Genomic DNA, 17,717 nt, shown 5'->3' with positions numbered 1-17,717 from the left:
ACAATCAAACTTTAGGGTCCGTTTGGTTAGAGGAGTGGAAAAGTGGGAGGATGAAAAATGTGGGAGGATGGAAAAGTGGGAAGATAGAAAATATTTAATTTTTCCTCGTATGTGTTTGGGTTGGAGGATGGAAAAGTGGGAGGGTGGAAAACTCTTTTGTTTGGTTAAAAAGAAAAATGAGAGGATAGAAAATGTATTGTAGTTTATATAAATTGACTATTATACCCTTGTTACATAATGAGGTAAGAAATAGATTTATTTGTACTCATTAAATAATATATTTTTCACATGAGAAGTGTGTACGCATCCGACAATATTTTTCTGCAATACTTTCACAATAAATTATATGTTGTAAGTTATTGATTTTAATCTGAACACATCACTTAAATATTTTTTTCATCCATATTAGTTAGTAACAACCCACCACTTAAGAATTATTGTAAAAATATTGTAGTAACATTTCTCAATTTCTTATCCTTTATTTTATTTTTTCCTTATCTTTTTTTTTTTTCATCCGCACGTTCCTTTTTTTTTTTCCTCTTTTTTTCTCCTCCACACCTTTTCCCTTGTCTCTATCTTCACTTTTCTTTTTATCTTTTTATCTTCACTTGTCTGGAGCTTTCCTCTTATCTTCACTTTTCTTTTTTCTTTTCTTCTCCTTTTCTTCTCTAGCATTTCGTCTGGACTCTGGAGCTCTATCTTCAATCTTCAATCTTCACTTTCTTTTTTTCTTTTCTTCTCTAGCACTATGCCTACTCCAGAGCATTCAAGCACCACTGCACGTCCTCTTCCCACCGAGATGGGTCAGCTTTGCTCTTTTTTTTTTTTTTTTTTTTTGTTCTAATTTGATTAGTTTTAAAATTTTGATTTGAGTTTGTATTTGATTGAGAGCTCCATCAATTTTGTGCTTCACGCGCGTGCTCTTTATTTTTTTTTACTTGATTCCAGAGGGCATTATGGTAAAAGGGCCAGGAGAGCATTTTCTCTTCAGGGCTTTTCATCCCGATTTGGGAGGAAAAAATTTGTGGGCCCAGGAGAGAAATTTTCTCCTAGGTTTTTCCACTCCCCTGTTTTCTTCCTATTCCCCAGAGGAAAACTCAGTTTTCCACTCCATTTTCCTTCTTACATTTTCATCCTTCCCAAAATCCACCCAACCAAACACAGTGTTAATGTGTATCTCAAATTGAAATAGAGTGCCCAACCACAATTGATAATAGATTATAAAATTAATTTTCAAGATTGTAAAATTTTTATATGTTTTTATTCTTTGTCAAATGAGTTATCCAATAAGTCATTTGTAATTTTTTTTATATTTTGGGATGTCGATATTGTGTAAAAATAAAATTTGTGTATTTGTTTTACTTATCATTGTATTATTTTGTTTTAGATAGCAATGGTTAGGATTTGTATAATGTTAAAATTATTGAATAAGTATTATAAGTTTAATTGAGTTCATTCTTGATATAAGTGGTAAATTCAAGTAATGCATTTTACATCAGTAATTTTGTTGCATGACTTTCCAAATGGAAAATATATGTTGCTTTCTTTATAAAAAAAAAATCATGTGAAAAATATGGGTCAACCCGACCCGACTCGCAACCCGATTGAATGGAACCCGTCCGTTTTTGAACCACAACCCATTTGACCTACAACCCGATAGACCTGATCCGAACCAAACCTGACTCACCCTTTTTGCCATGTCTACTCTCTCTCCCTCGGTTTAAATATTAACATATTACATTAAATGCAAATAAAATTAAAATATTAATTATTTATAGTGATTCAAACCCACGTTTCGGTTTTTTATGGCGAAGTTTTTCTTTTAGAAACAAAAAAATAAATAAATAAATAAATAAATTCACAACAATTGTGAAAATATTGTAAAAATTTATTGTGTCAATATTTTGTTTTCTTAGAGTAGCTCATATGTATATAAAAGAACAAAAATAAAAGTGTGTTCAATAGAAAAAAAAAAGAGCAAGTGAAAGCGGAAAGAGTTGAATAAACCAAATCCATTGTTTCTTTGGCATTGACACTTTTTTATATATAGGTAGCTCATATGTATAAAAGAAAAAAAATAAAAAGTGTGTTCAATAGGCCAATTTACCAACACCAAAATTAAAAACGAAAAAAAAAAAAAAAAGCAAGGGAAAGCGAAAAGAGTTGATGTAGCACCAAATCCACTGTTCATTCTTTGGCATTGATTCACTTTTTATATAGGTAGCTCATATGTATATAAAGAATAAAAAATAAAAAGTGTGTTCAATAGGCCAATTTACCAACCAAATAAATAAAAAAGAAAAAAAAAAAAAAAGCAAGGGAAGCGAAAAGAGTTGAGTACACCAATTCATTGTTTCTGTTGGCATTGACACTTGTACTGAAAAACAACATAATGGTACAACATTTTCGTAATACCATAATTTTGTTATACTTTTATTTTGATTAAAAAAGAATTGATATTTTAGTAAAAAAGTAATTTCATTGGCAAACTTTAGTTTGAACCAATAACAATTTATCTCTTATGCTTTGTTGCGAAAGTGTTGTGAAAAATGTTATGGATGTCGCACTTTTTTTTTTTTTTACAATCCCTCTATTTTTTGCTGTGATTGGTTCCAGTATGATATTTTATTATTCTATTTTGGCCTATAAGGAATTAACACCTCAACAGTTGTGAAAATATTGTATCAACTTATTGTGTTAATATTTTATTTTTAGAGTAGCTCATTTGTATATAAAAGAATAGCGTGTTCAATAGGCAAATTTACCAACCAAATTTGATAATGAAAAAGAAAAAAAAGAAACGCAAGGGAAAGTGGAAAAGTTGAATAAAACGAATTCACTGTTTCTTTGACATTGACACTTTTTATATATAGGTAGCTCATATGTATATAAAAGAATAAAAAATAAAAAGCGTGTTCAATAGGCCAATTTACCAACGAAATTTAAAAATGAAAAAAAAAAAAAAGAGGAAGCAAGAGAAAGCGAAAGAGTTGAGTACACCAAATTCACTGTTTCTTTGGCATTGATACTTTTTCTAGAAACACAACATAATCGTACAACATTTTCTTAACACCATAATTTTGTTATGTTTTATTTTGATTCGTAAAAAATTGATACTTTAGTAGTTGTAAAAATATTATGACGACAACAATTGTCTTAAATATTTTCGCAAGAGAAATGCTATGTCCACAACATTTTCACAGCGAATTATAAGCAGTATGCTACTACGGGTTGTTATTGGTGAGCAAAAAAGTAATTTAATTGGTAAACTTAAATTTTAACCAATAAGAAATTACCTCCTATGCTTTATTATGAATGTGTTGTGAAAAATGTTAGGGATGTCACACTTTCTTTTTTACAATAATTTTAATTTTTGCTTTGATTGGTTCTAGTATGATATTTTATTATTTTATTTTGGCATATAAGGAATTAACATCTCACAATTGTGAAAATATTGTAGCAATTTATTGTGTTAATATTATATATATATACTTTTTTTTAGTATAGCTCATATGTATATAAAAGAATAAACAATAAAAAGCATGTTCAATAGGCCAATTTACCATCCAAATTTGAAAAAGAAAAAAAAAAAAAAAGGAAAAGAAAAGCAAGTGAAAGCAGAAAGAGTTGAATAAACCCAATTCGTTGTTTCTTTGGCATTGACACTTTTATATATAGGTAGCTCAAATGTATATGAAAGAATAAAAAATAAAAAGCAAGTTCAATAGCCCAATTTGCCAACCAATTTAAAAATGAAAAAAAAAAAAGAGCAAGTGAAAGCGAAAAGGGTTGAGTTAACCAAATTCATTGTTTCTTTAGCATTGACCCTTTTACTTGGAACACAACATAATGGTACAACATTTCATAGTACCATAATTTGTTATACTTTTTTTTATTCGTAAAGAATTGATACTTTAGTAGTTGTAAAATATTATGATGACAACAAATAGTTTTACTATTTTCACTAGAGAAACACTACGTTTACAACATTTTTACAGCAAATTATAAGTAGTATGCTGTTACGGGTTGTTATTGGTGTGCAAAAACGTAATTTCATTGGTAAATTTGAATTTGAACCAATAACAATTTACCTCCTATGCTTTGTCATGAACGTGTTGTGAAAATGTTATGAATGTCGCACTTTCTTTTTTACAATAAATTTATTTTTTGCTTTGATTGGTTCCAGTATGGTATTTTATTATTTTTATGATGGCCTCTATGGAATTAACACCTCAACAGTTGTGAAAATATTGTAGTAATTTATTGCGTTAATATTTTATTTTTTTAGAGTAGCTGATATGTATATAAAGTAATAAAAAATAAAAAGCGTGTTCAATAGGCCAATTTACTAGCCAAGTTTGAAAATGAGAAAAAGAAAAGAAACAAGCAAGTGAAAGCTGATAGAGTTGAATAAACCCAATTCACTATTTCTTTGGCATTGACACTTTTTATATATAGGTAGCTCATATGTATATAAAAGAAGAAAAAATAAAAAGCGTGTTCAATGGGCCAATTTACCAACCAAATCTAAAAAAGAAAGAAGAAAAGCAAGTGAAAGCGAAAAGAGTTTAGTAAATCAAATTCACTATTTCTTTGGCATTGACTCTTTTTCTAGAAACACAACATAATGGTAAAACATTTTCGTACAACCATAATTTTTCATAAAGAATTGATACTTTAGTAGTTGTAAAAATATTATGACGACAACAAATTGTTTTACTATTTTCACTAGAGAAACACTATGTTTACAATATTTTTACAGCAAATCATAAGTAGTATGTTGTTACGGGTTGTTATTGGTGTGCAAAAACGTAATTTCATTGGTAAATTTGAATTTGAACCAATAACAATTTACCTCCTATGCTTTGTCATGAACGTGTTGTGAAGAATGTTATGGATGCTGCACTTTCCTTTTTACAATAAATTAATATTTTGCTTTGATTGGTTCCAGTATGGTATTTTATTATTTTATGATGGCCTCTATGGAATTAACACCTCAACAGTTGTGAAAATATTGTAGTAATTTATTACGTTAATATTTTATTTTTTTAGAGTAGCTGATATGTATATAAAGTAATAAAAAATAAAAAGCGTGTTCAATAGGCCAATTTACTAGCCAAGTTTGAAAATGAGAAAAAGAAAAGAAACAAGCAAGTGAAAGCTGATAGAGTTGAATAAACCCAATTCACTATTTCTTTGGCATTGACACTTTTTATATATAGGTAGCTCATATGTATATAAAAGAAGAAAAAATAAAAAGCGTGTTCTGTGGGCCAATTTACCAATCAAATCTAAAAAAGAAAGAAGAAAAGCAAGTGAAAGCGAAAAGAGTTTAGTAAATCAAATTCACTATTTCTTTGGCATTGACTCTTTTTCTAGAAACACAATATAATGGTACAACATTTTCGTACAACCATAATTTTGTTATATTTTATTTTTATTCATAAAGAATTGATACTTTAGTAGTTGTAAAAATATTATGACGACAACAAATTGTTTTACTATTTTCACTAGAGAAACACTATGTTTACAATATTTTTACAGCAAATCATAAGTAGTATGTTGTTACGGGTTGTTATTGGTGTGCAAAAACGTAATTTCATTGGTAAATTTGAATTTGAACCAATAACAATTTACCTCCTATGCTTTGTCATGAATGTGTTGTGAAGAATGTTATGGATGCTGCACTTTCCTTTTTACAATAAATTTATTTTTTGCTTTGATTGGTTCCAGTATGGTATTTTATTATTTTATGATGGCCTCTATGGAATTAACACCTCAACAGTTGTGAAAATATTGTAGTATTTTATTGCGTTAATATTTTATTTTTTTAGAGACGCTGATATGTATATAAAGGAATAAAAAATAAAAAGCTTGTTCAATAGGCCAATTTACCAACCAAGTTTGAAAATGAGAAAAAGAAAAGAAAAAAGTAAGTGAAAGTGGATAGAGTTGAATAAACCCAATTCATTGTTTCTTTGGCATCGACACTTTTTATATACTCATACGTATATAAAAGAATAAAAAATAAAAAGCGTGTTCAATAGGCCAATTTACCAACCAAATTTAAAAACGAAAAAAAAAAAAGAAGGCAAGGGAACGCGAAAAGAGTTGAGTACGCCAAATTCATTGTTTCTTTGGCATTGACACTTTTACCTGAAAAACAACATAATGGTACAATATTTTCGTAATACCATAATTTTGTTATATTTTATTTTGATTCGAAAAGAATTGATACTTTAGTAAAAAAGTAATTTCATTGGCAAACTTTAATTTGAACCAATAACAATTTATCTCTTATGCTTTGTTACGAAAGAGTTGTGAAAAATGTTATGGATGTCGCACTTTTTTTTAACAATCCCTCTATTTTTTGCTGTGATTGGTTATAGTATGATATTTTATTATTCTATTTTGGCCTATAAGGAATTAACATCTTAACAATTGTGAAAATATTGTATCAACTTATTGTTTTAATATTTCATTTTTAGAGTAGCTCATCTATATATAAAAGAATAAAAAATAAAAAGCGTGTTCAATAGGCAAATTTACCAACCAAATTTGATAATGAAAAAGAAAAAAAGAAATGCAAGGGAAAGCGGAAAAAGTTGAATAAAACGAATTCACTGTTTCTTTGACATTGACACTTTTTATATATAGGTAGCTCATATGTATATAAAAGAATAAAAAATAAAAAGCGTGTTCAATAGGCCAATTTACCAACGAAATTTAAAAATGAAAGAAAAAAAAAAAAAGAGGAAGGAAGGGAAAGCGAAAAGAGTTGAGTACACCAAATTCATTGTTTCTTTGGCATTGACACTTTTTCTAGAAACACAACATAATGGTACAACATTTTCTTAACACCATAATTTTGTTATGTTTTATTTTGATTCGTAAAAAATTGATACTTTAGTAGTTGTAAAAATATTATGATGATAACAAATTGTCTTAACATTTTCTTAACACCATAATTTATTGTGTTAATATTTTAGTTTTTTGCCCAATTCACTGTTTCGTTGGCATCGACACTTTTTATATATAGGTAGCTCATATGTATATAAAAGAAGAAAAAATAAAAAGCGTGTTCAATGGACCAATTTACCAACCAAATTTAAAAATGAAAGAAGAAAAGCAAGTGAAAGCGAAAAGAGTTTAGTAAACTAAATTCACTATTTCTTTGGCAATGACTCTTTTTCTAGAAACACAACATAATGGTATAACATTTTCGTACAACCATAATTTTGTTATATTTTATTTTTATTCATAAAGAATTGATACTTTAGTAGTTGTAAAAATATTTTCATGACAACAAATTGTTTTAATATTTTCACTAGAGAAATGTAATGTCTATAATATTTTCACAGCAAATCATAAGTAGTGTGTTGTTACGTGTTGTTATTGGTGTGCAAAAATGTAATTTCATTGGTAAATTTGAATTTGAACCAATAACAATTCACCTCCTATGCATTTTTATGTAAGTGTTGTGAAAAATGTTATGAATTTTGCATTTTTTTTACAATACCTTTATTTTTTCCTGTGATTGGTTCCAGTATGATATTTTATTATTTTATTTTGGCCTATAAGGAATTAACACCTGAACAATTATGAAAATATTGTATCAATTTATTGTGTTAACATTTTATTTTTTTAGAGTAGCTCATATGTATATAAAAGAATAAAAAATGAAAAGCGTGTTCTATTGGCAAATTTCCAAACCAAATTTGAAAATGAAAAAAAAAAAAAAAAAGCAAGTGAAAGCGGAAAGAGTTGAATAAACCAAATTTACTGTTTCATTGGCATCGACACTTTTTATATATTGGTAGCTCATATGGATATAAAAGAATAAAAAATAAAAAGTGTGTTCAATCAGCCAATTTACCAACCAAATTTAAAAATGAAAAAAAAAGAAGCAAGTGAAAGTGAAATGAGTTGAGTAAACCAAATTTACTGTTTCTTTGGCATTGACACTTTTTCGTAATTCCAATTTTAACAAATTGTTGAATAATTATGTAAAATATAGCAGCTTTTTTTTTTTTTTTACATGAAATAATAGTATAGTAATTACTTGAATTCAAATGGGTAAAAACTTTGTCGGTGTGCAAAGTTTTATCAAACTGGCTGTGTCTCAAAAGAGAAGGAAAAAAAGAAAAAAGAAAAAAGAAAAAGAAAAAAAAAAGGCGAGCATAATTCTTTAGTGGTAGATAAGTCCTGCACAACTCACTGTTCACGAGTCGATATATATCTCATGCCCTACACAATTTTTTTAAAGTTTAAACTATATATATATATATATATATATCCATTCATGAAGGTTTTGACTGGATAAACACGAGTGTTTCTTCCAGCAAAGTTTTAGAAATTTCAATGGGTACCCAATACTAGCTTATCCATATTTTTAGTAAACAAGACTTTCCCGTTTGACTTTTGAGTTTTGGGTCGTGAGTGATGGAAGAGATATACACGCATAGACTCAGATGCCAGTTTTGCCAATTTTTCTATGACACGTGCTTTGATTAAGCTGGTTCATTGTAAGTCTTTGCAATGTTAATTTTATACAAATAGGTAGGAGGAAATAATATATATATATATATATATCCATTCATGAAGGTTTTGACTGGATAAACACGAGTGTTTCTCCCAGCAAAGTTTTAGAAATTTCAATGGGTACCCAATGCTAGCTTATCCATATTTTTAGTAAACAAGACTTTCCCGTTTGACTTCTGAGTTTTGAGTCATGAGTCCATTCATGAAGGTTTTGACTGGATAAACACGAGTGTTTCTCCCAGCAAAGTTTTAGAAATTTCAATGGGTACCCAATGCTAGCTTATCCATATTTTTAGTAAACAAGACTTCCCGTTTGACTTCTGAGTTTTGAGTCGTGAGTGATGGAAGAGATATATACGCATAGACTCAGATGCCAGTTTTGCCAATTTTTCTATGACACGTGCTTTGATTAAGCTGGTTCATTGTAAGTCTTTGCAATGTTAATTTTATACAAATAGGTAGGAGGAAATAATATATATATATATATATATATATATCCATTCATGAAGGTTTTGACTGGATAAACACGAGTGTTTCTCCCAGCAAAGTTTTAGAAATTTCAATGGGTACCCAATGCTAGCTTATCCATATTTTTAGTAAACAAGACTTTCGATCCCGTTTGACTTCTGAGTTTTGAGTCGTGAGTGATGGAAGAGATATATACGCATAGACTCAGATGCCAGTTTTGCCAATTTTTCTATGACACGTGCTTTGATTAAGCTGGTTCATTGTAAGTCTTTGCAATGTTAATTTTATACAAATAGGTAGGAGGAAATAATAAACTAATTAAGTTATTCTTTGGTTTTTAGTTTGTACCCATCCTTTTAATTGGGTATTTATTTTAAAGAATGAATTCAATCAAACTTCGATGATGCATTAATCAACTGGACTATTGGCAAATGGACTAGTTCATATAGATTGACTCCATAAGCCCAACAAACATGTGTTGCAAATGAAATTTCAATATGAGTATAAAACACCCTTGAACGTTTAAACCCCCAGATACAAAAATACCAATTCAAGCTTTATATCAAACAATTAATGTGTGGAATATGATAACAAGCTTATAACAGAATTGATAAAACAATCTAAGCTAAATATAAACACATCCATAGCAGTAAATATAAGATAAAGATAAAAGAAAGAGAGATGCAAACACACGGACAACACACGATGTGTTATCGAAGATGAAACTGAAGTTCTCGGTGTAAAACCTCTCCGCCGCCCTCCAAGCTGTGATAAAATCCACTAAAGAATATAGTTGGGATACATGAACAGCAGAAGACCCTCCAAGCCTAATCTACCCAAGTACCTAAGCCCTCTAAGCTTCTTGCTCCAACGAGGTTACGCCGAACCTATTTCTTCTTTAGCTTGCCGGATTCCGCTACTTGACCATAGCATCAACCAATGTATATTGGTTCCTTCCCAAACTGCTTCCCTAAGCACCAAATGGACCTTCTCACAGACGTGGGTGTGGTGAGATAAGGGTTTGGTAAATAACCTCTCAAGGGTATGACAATGGAGAGGAAGAGAGTAGAGAAATTTGTAGAGTCTCTTTAGATGAAGATTGGGGATAAGGCAATCTTGTTTTTCTCTAGGTTTTCTCTCACAAAATTCTCTCTGGAAGCTCTCTCAATATGATGGGTATAAGGGTATATATATAGTAGGGTGAGAAGGGAATGCAAAATGTCAGGTTTTGCCAAACAGGGTAAGTTGGCGACTTGGTCTCGCGGCTTGTCCAAGTCGCGAGTTCAAGTCGCGACGTAACGGCCTGGCCAGTCTGGAACTTTTGTCTTGTAGCGTGATAGCTGGCGTGACCCTTCAGCCAATTAAATGGTTACGGAATAAAGCCAATTAAATGGTTGATTAAATTCAACCTTACAATCTCCCCCTTTGGCTATTCCGTGACAAAATTCTACAACAGACTCTAGACTTAAACGTGAGTTGGGAATAGTTGAAAAACTCACTCACACCTAACTCTAGATTCTGTAAAGCTTTTCAACATATGAATAAGTAACTCCTGAAACACAATAACATATCAATAACATTGTATGCAGAAAACTTAATATGCATATGGAGCAAAATAAGCATGATCAAGCAAAAAATGAACATAAGCATAAAAGCATAATTCATGGCAAGATCAACACCAGTAGTCACTTAAGCAAAAGTGATTACTATGTTCATTCACACAAGGAATGAACATCCGGACATGCAAAAATGATAAACTCAATTGAAGAGTATCATTTGCAAGTCCAACACTCAATCAATGCATAGAAACATATATGCATCTAGGAACAATCCTACACGGGCACAAGAGTGTTGTACTTAAGATAATGCAAGGCATTAACAAGTACCAAAGCACAAAGCACAAAGGCTGCATATGCAAAGTTTTGCAAATACATGACACAAACTATAAAAGCCTACAAATGTGCATAAGAACAGGAAACAACCCTCAAACCTTACAAAAGCAACAATGGGTACAAACAACAACATAACAAACTATAAATACTTCCCTATCATATCACTCCCTTATCATGAATCATAGGAGCTGTGATGAACTTTGAACATATATACCTGTAACCTGAAACACTTGCACAAAACACATTAGACCCTCAAGGTAAAGCAAGTAATAAATGGACAAGTATAATGTAACAAGTAAATTGCGATCAAGTAATCATGATGTGAAACATGTGAGCAACTTGACCAAACAGAGTCTTCTCCCCCTTGGTATATGCATCTCCCCTATGGAATATCTCTCTCCCTACGAATGTGCACGGGAAATGGAATTTCTCCCCTTAAGAATGTGCACAAGAGTCAAATAGAAATGACAAAACTTTTCGGTATACTATTCTAGAGTATACTCTTCCCCTTTTTGACACGAATAGGCAAAGGGGTCAAGGAGAAAAGAGGGCAAGAGATGAAGGTATGAATAATGATAATTATGCAGGAGGGGTGCAATGATGCATGAGAGGTGCGATAAATGAGAAAATGAAGCTCAATCCTAAGACATGACATGCTAGGATGAAGAAACAATATATGAACCAATGCATGACAAGGGTAACAAGGTGTATGCAAGAGGTGACAAAGTGCAATGCATGACCAATGCATGGAGAATGCACATGTGGGGCAAGGTATGTTAAATACACAACCAAAGAACCAAACATGTTCCTAATGAGGAAACATGAGAAACTCCAAAGTTTGATACTCATTGGAGTCCAAAAAAGTGAGAAAATGCGTAAGAGGCATTTTATCAAACACCTAGCTTGCGCACTATGAGGAACAATATGAAACAATGCATGAACATCATGAAATTCAACCTTAATACATGCTCTTTTTGCCACAAGGGGCCAACATTTAAAGAAAATCATCNGTATAATATCTAACGGAGTTTTGCTTCAAGTGTCCTGAGAGTCTGAGATATCATGCATAACGCATATGTGCCTATGTGTGTTTAAATTTCAGTATGAAGGTGCAGCAAAGGAAGGAGGTAAAGGACCAAGTATATGGGATACTTACACCCATAAATATCCAGGTCTCTCTCTCACTCTCTCTCTCTACACATATGCTTACCCTCTATCTCTAAAAGTTACGCACAACTCATTACTTTCAGCTTAAAAGTCTTGAGTTCAGTGCATTTTGTATGGATTCACACAGTGTGTAATAAATACTACCTATGATAAATAAGTTCATTTCACTTTTTTGAGTAAAATACTGAAATTATTATGAGGTTTGAGTTAATGTCAAGCATTATTAAGTTTTTTTTCAAAAATATTGAATTTTCTCCCTTACACAAAAGTCACTTAACAGTTAACATCATTGAAAAATTATGTTGTTCTTCTAGCTTCCTTCCTCATCTCTAGATACTATTTATTTACCATGACTACCCAAACACTTTCGCAATCATATAATTGCCACAATATAGTCATTTGTAAGAGTATCGTTATGGAAGGAAAGTCTTTATAACCCATCACACCCGTGAGTTTAAAAATTGTTAGTTCGAGTAGTGACAAACCTAGTTATTGTTCTCAAACAATCTCACACTCTCACGTCATATAAGAGTAAAGATTAAGTGGATAAATACAAAGACTACATATACAAGCTTTCTTTAATTTTTGAAAGAGTTTGGTATTGGTGGAAGGGTGTCCCCACATGGACCTACCAACACCTCTCTACTAACCACAACTCGCCACATGAGCGAGTTGTGGCATCTGCTCTTAATTTTTCATATATATTCTTACAGTGGTGGGGGACCACCGTAAGAACTTGTCTTGGAGCCTGGTTTGAAAACCATGCTCTTGCCGTGGTTTATAAAACTAAAACATATTAAGAAGCATGGGGCCAAATTGTTTTTTGTTTTATATGTTTTTGCTAAAACAAAAAAGCTTTGACTTTAAGGAGAAATAGATTTACAGAAATCAAACCATGTGGTTTCAGCAGCTTAAGGGGGAGAAGAGGACATAGATGAAAGCTACGAAATTGCATTTCTGCTAAATTGCTGTAGTAAAATTTCGACAAGTACTTTTCCGTTGAACCAAATTATTTTGGACCGGACAAAATTGACACTAACCCGATAAAAAAAAGAGTATGGATAAGAATTTTTGGACTCATGAGAAAGTTTGAAACCGACCCATGGATCACATGAGTTGGCCTACTTTATTTCAAATGGATTTTTAAAATAATTTAATTAAAATTTTTTTTTTCTGAGTCTGTGTTAAATGTTAATCCTATCTCACATTTTCACTGTTTGTTGGTTTCTTTATTTCCTATTTTTTTCCTATGTTTTGTTTTTCTCACAAAAACTTAAAAATTCTTTTTTCACACTTTAAAGTTCACCTATAAATTAATGTGTAAATTTAAGAATTTATGCATTATTTAACTTTTGTTATGAGTATTTTCGTTTATTTTTATTTTATTTTATTTTATGTGTATTTTTTCTCTTGTTAGCGTTGAAAGGAAGATAAATACAATATTAAAGTGATGAAAGTAAGGCGTAACAAAATTTACATCTTCTAAATATAAGATTTGTGATGAAATTACAGAGAAGATAGCAGATGGAAGTAATGGAGATGTAGCTGTGGATCAATATCATCGCTACAAGGTACATGAACTGATGAACATAACATAAAATGAAAATGAAGCCTCACCCATACGTGTTTGGAATTTTCTGAAGTTTTAAGGCCCATCCTGCTTACAAAATTTGATTATTCCAAATATTGAGCCAAACTAATAATTACAAACCGTAAAGGAACTTAAACTATTTTTGTTAAATATTTATTTTTTATTTTTTTGTTTTTGTTTTAGGAAGACGTAGGGATTATGAAGGAGATGAATTTAGATGCATATAGGTTCTCAATCTCATGGCCCCGAATTTTACCAAGTAAGATTATTTGAATTAATATTTACTTTGAGATTTATGAGGTATAATTGAGTATACATCAGGGACTGGAATCAATATAATTATGCCCTTCTATGTTCCTAACAATTTTATCATGGGGTCTAATTTCAGAAGGAAAACTTAGTGGTGGTGTAAATAGAGAAGGAATCAAGTACTACAACAACCTCATCAATGAGCTTCTAGGAAAAGGTCAAGATTCAATCTTAAAGTTTCATCATATCATCAACTTATTTTACTTTTATAATTCATGATTTAATTTTTTTCTATTAATGAATGCAGGTTTAAAGCCCTTTGTGACAATTTTTCACTGGGATCTTCCCCAAGCCTTAGAAGATGAGTACGGTGGTTTCTTAAGTCCCCACATTGTGTAAGTGACTGGGTCACCAAATAATCTGCACCTCTTCTCCATTCGTTTATAGACTTTTTACATACATTTATCATATCATAATTAATATTTAAATGACTCCCATTTTTAGGATAAAAGAAAAAATATTGAGGACCCATAAGGATACTAAGTGAATTTAATTATTTAACCATTATTTTAACACTTTTAGAGTTTAAGTAATAACTAAATGGTAATGACATATTTTATGGTATCTTATGTCTATGATTCAGACTCCATCTCCCTTTCCCATGCTATCTATCTATCTCAAAAACAAACAAACAAATCAAAGAAAAAAAAATTCTGCACTCGTTTGGTCTTAGACTCACCTTTGTTAGGTGGGGCACAATGTGGTGTGGATAAGAGACTGAAGCAGAGATAGGTTCAATCTCAATGCCATGATAAAATAAATAAATTACAATTTGTTTCAAAAGGTTAAACTATTAAGGAAAAAAATGAATTTAATTATTTAATGATTATTCTAACATACACGTCTAATATTTAGGGATGATTTTCGGGACTATGCGGAACTTTGCTTCAAGGAATTTGGTGATCGAGTAAAGCACTGGATCACACTAAATGAGCCATATTCCTTCAGCGATGGTGGTTATGTAACAGGGCAGTTAGCACCTGGTCGATGTTCTGCTTGGCAAAATCTAAATTGCACTGGGGGGAATTCAGGAACAGAGCCATATTTGGTGACACACCACCAGCTGCTTGCTCATGCAGCCGCGGTTAAAGTGTACAAGCAAAAATATCAGGTTTGACTTATCAAACTTTAACATAAAGAAACCAAATATTTCCATGTTATTACTCTAAAAAGATGCTCATTGCACATGATATAATGAGTATCTCTTAGACCACATGAATGTCAATTTCTAAATATGATTAAGTGAAGTTTAGTTAAATTAACTAATAAAGTCTCTTACCATCAAATAAGAGATCTAAGATTTGAATCCTGCCTATACTAAAAATCAAATGGTGTCTTAGTCGATGATATGAGCAATTATAATGAAATTGATACCATAGGTTAAAATTTTAATGTATCTATCAAAATACTTTGATAAATATAGAAAATCTCAAGCATAAGCTGTGAGTGTCTCAAAAAATGTTAACAATTCACATCCAGGCAGCACAGAAAGGTGTTATAGGGATAACACTAGTGAGTCACTGGATGGTGCCATACTCTAATGCGAACGGAAACCAGAATGCGGCACAACGTGCCCTTGATTTCATGCTGGGATGGTAAGTTCTGCTTGCTGGTTTTCATTTTACATTTTATATAATTTAATCCTTGCCCTTTGACAAACTTAAATATTTCTATCTACAAAAAAAATCCCAAAAAGAACATAATTTCTTTTTAAATTTTAATAAATATACAAAAGTTATTATATCCACATTGCATGTACAAATTTATTCAAGTTATGTATGTACAAATTTAACAGATTAATAGTTAGCATAAATTTTAAATATTCCATTGTTATTGCAGGTTTTTGGACCCATTGACAAATGGTGACTATCCACATAGCATGCGATCTCTTGTTAAAGACCGATTACCCAAGTTCACCAAAGAGCAATCCAAGCTAGTAAAAGGATCATTTGATTTTATAGGATTAAACTACTATACTGCTTATTATGCAGCTTATGCACCTCAACCTAATGGTGTAAAAGCAAGTTATGCCACAGATTCTAGTGCTAATCTTACTGGTAAGTACAAATTCAACATTCGAAGCCATGCTTATGAGTTTCTTATGTATCTAATATAAGAATACTAACTGGAACATATTTTTTCTTGTTTTCGCAGCTTCGCGCAATGGGATCCTCATTGGTGCTCCGGTATGCACTAGCTAATTAAATACATGTCAACATCTTTGTTCTAGTAGTTAGAGGAAAAAAAGAAACAACGTTTTTGTGTTAGTTTAATGAAGGTCCTCAACTATCAATTTTACCCACTCAATACAACTCAATTTATATGACAAATAAAATTTGGCTCTAAACATGTTTGAATCAATTCATTTTGTGAAAAATTATAAGATTATCAATGTCTATTATTTAAACAAGTCACATGATTCATTAAAAAATTCATATAACTAAAATTACACATGGATAGTCTTTTCAATTATGACATCATGGGTTGAGCAATATAGCATCAAACATGTATGAAACCAAACTTTTTTCTTTATATTTTCTTTTCTTGTATTTAAAAATAAAGCACATCGTGTTGAGGCTTATGTAGTTATGTTAATATTCCTAAATAATCGCAGGCTGCTTCAAGTTGGCTATATGTGTATCCTAGAGGAATTCGAGATCTTTTGCTCTATACAAAGAGGAAGTACAATAATCCACTAATTTACATCACCGAGAATGGTAATATCCTATAACTTCTTTTTTTATTTATATTTATAACCCCAAATTATTAGCTTTCCATTTGATGCTAAATTCTCCTAACTATATTTATAGGAATTGATGAGTTCAATAATGCCACTTTGTCGCTTAAGGAAGCCCTTGCTGACAACCAGAGAATTGAGTATTACCATAGCCATCTTTGGTACCTTCTTAGTGCTATCAAGTAAGTGCTTAACATTAACAAATAGAAAGTTTGATTTACCAATGAAACAGTCTTTAAATAATATAATTATATAACAATCTAAAATAAAATAGATTTCATATCCATAGATCTCTCTCTCTCTCTCTCTCCCTCCCCGCAGAAATCTAACTGGCGTTGATTTATTTTCTATGGTATAGGGATGGCGTTAATGTAAAGGGATACTTTGCCTGGTCATTGTTGGACAACTTTGAGTGGAGTTCAGGTTACACCGTTCGATTTGGAATCAATTATGTAGACTACAAAGATGGGTTAAAAAGATACCCAAAACATTCAGCCCATTGGTTCAAGAATTTTCTCAAAAAGTAGACACGGACTATGCTTGTATTATGAACTAATAATTTCTTCTCCAAACAATAAACTGAAAATAATTTCTTCTCCATTTGTATGGACTTTGAATTCTGTAATCGGCATTTATGTACGTGTCTCAAATTATTGTTAAATAATGACTTAATAAGAGGGCACTCCAACTGATTTGGATTTTCAATGAATTAATTTTGCCATCTTTACTTGTTTCGAAAATCTTCATGAGTGTGAGTACTTACCTAGATACTTTTGAAATATTTATTGAAAGCTCAATTAGTGTGAAAACACTAATGCTTGTTTAGACCCCAATTTTAAAATTATTACTAGATTGTTTTTACTTTAATTTATCAAAGTACGGAATAAGAGTAAATAAGTGAAATAAACCGGTAACACTACTCTAAGACATACTCAACCATAATGAACAGTAAAATTAGAAAAGTTTAAAGAGTAGAGAAGATGTATGCAAACACAAGATAACACCAAGACAT

The 17,717-nt window shown here is 31.1% G+C and overlaps 1 protein-coding gene across 1 annotated transcript; it reads left to right on the top strand.

Moving 5' to 3' along the window:
• The first annotated feature begins 11,949 nt into the window (after positions 1-11,949).
• Positions 11,950-17,414, top strand: LOC112005967 (beta-glucosidase 12). Its single transcript, XM_065768837.1, has 12 exons — positions 11,950-12,073; positions 13,581-13,639; positions 13,843-13,918; positions 14,048-14,125; positions 14,216-14,303; positions 14,824-15,079; positions 15,448-15,563; positions 15,808-16,025; positions 16,123-16,154; positions 16,583-16,685; positions 16,779-16,887; positions 17,064-17,414. The coding sequence occupies exons 1-12, from the start codon at positions 11,977-11,979 to the stop codon at positions 17,230-17,232; spliced, it is 1,401 nt and encodes a 466-aa protein (XP_065624909.1). The 5' UTR covers positions 11,950-11,976; the 3' UTR covers positions 17,233-17,414.
• The last annotated feature ends 303 nt before the right edge of the window (positions 17,415-17,717 follow it).

The sequence above is a fragment of the Quercus suber genome, unplaced genomic scaffold, assembly GCF_002906115.3.
Source record: "Quercus suber isolate HL8 unplaced genomic scaffold, Cork oak 2.0 scaffold_1003, whole genome shotgun sequence".
Taxonomy (NCBI): Eukaryota; Viridiplantae; Streptophyta; class Magnoliopsida; order Fagales; family Fagaceae; genus Quercus; species Quercus suber.
This window is presented reverse-complemented; position numbering and strand designations above follow the sequence as displayed.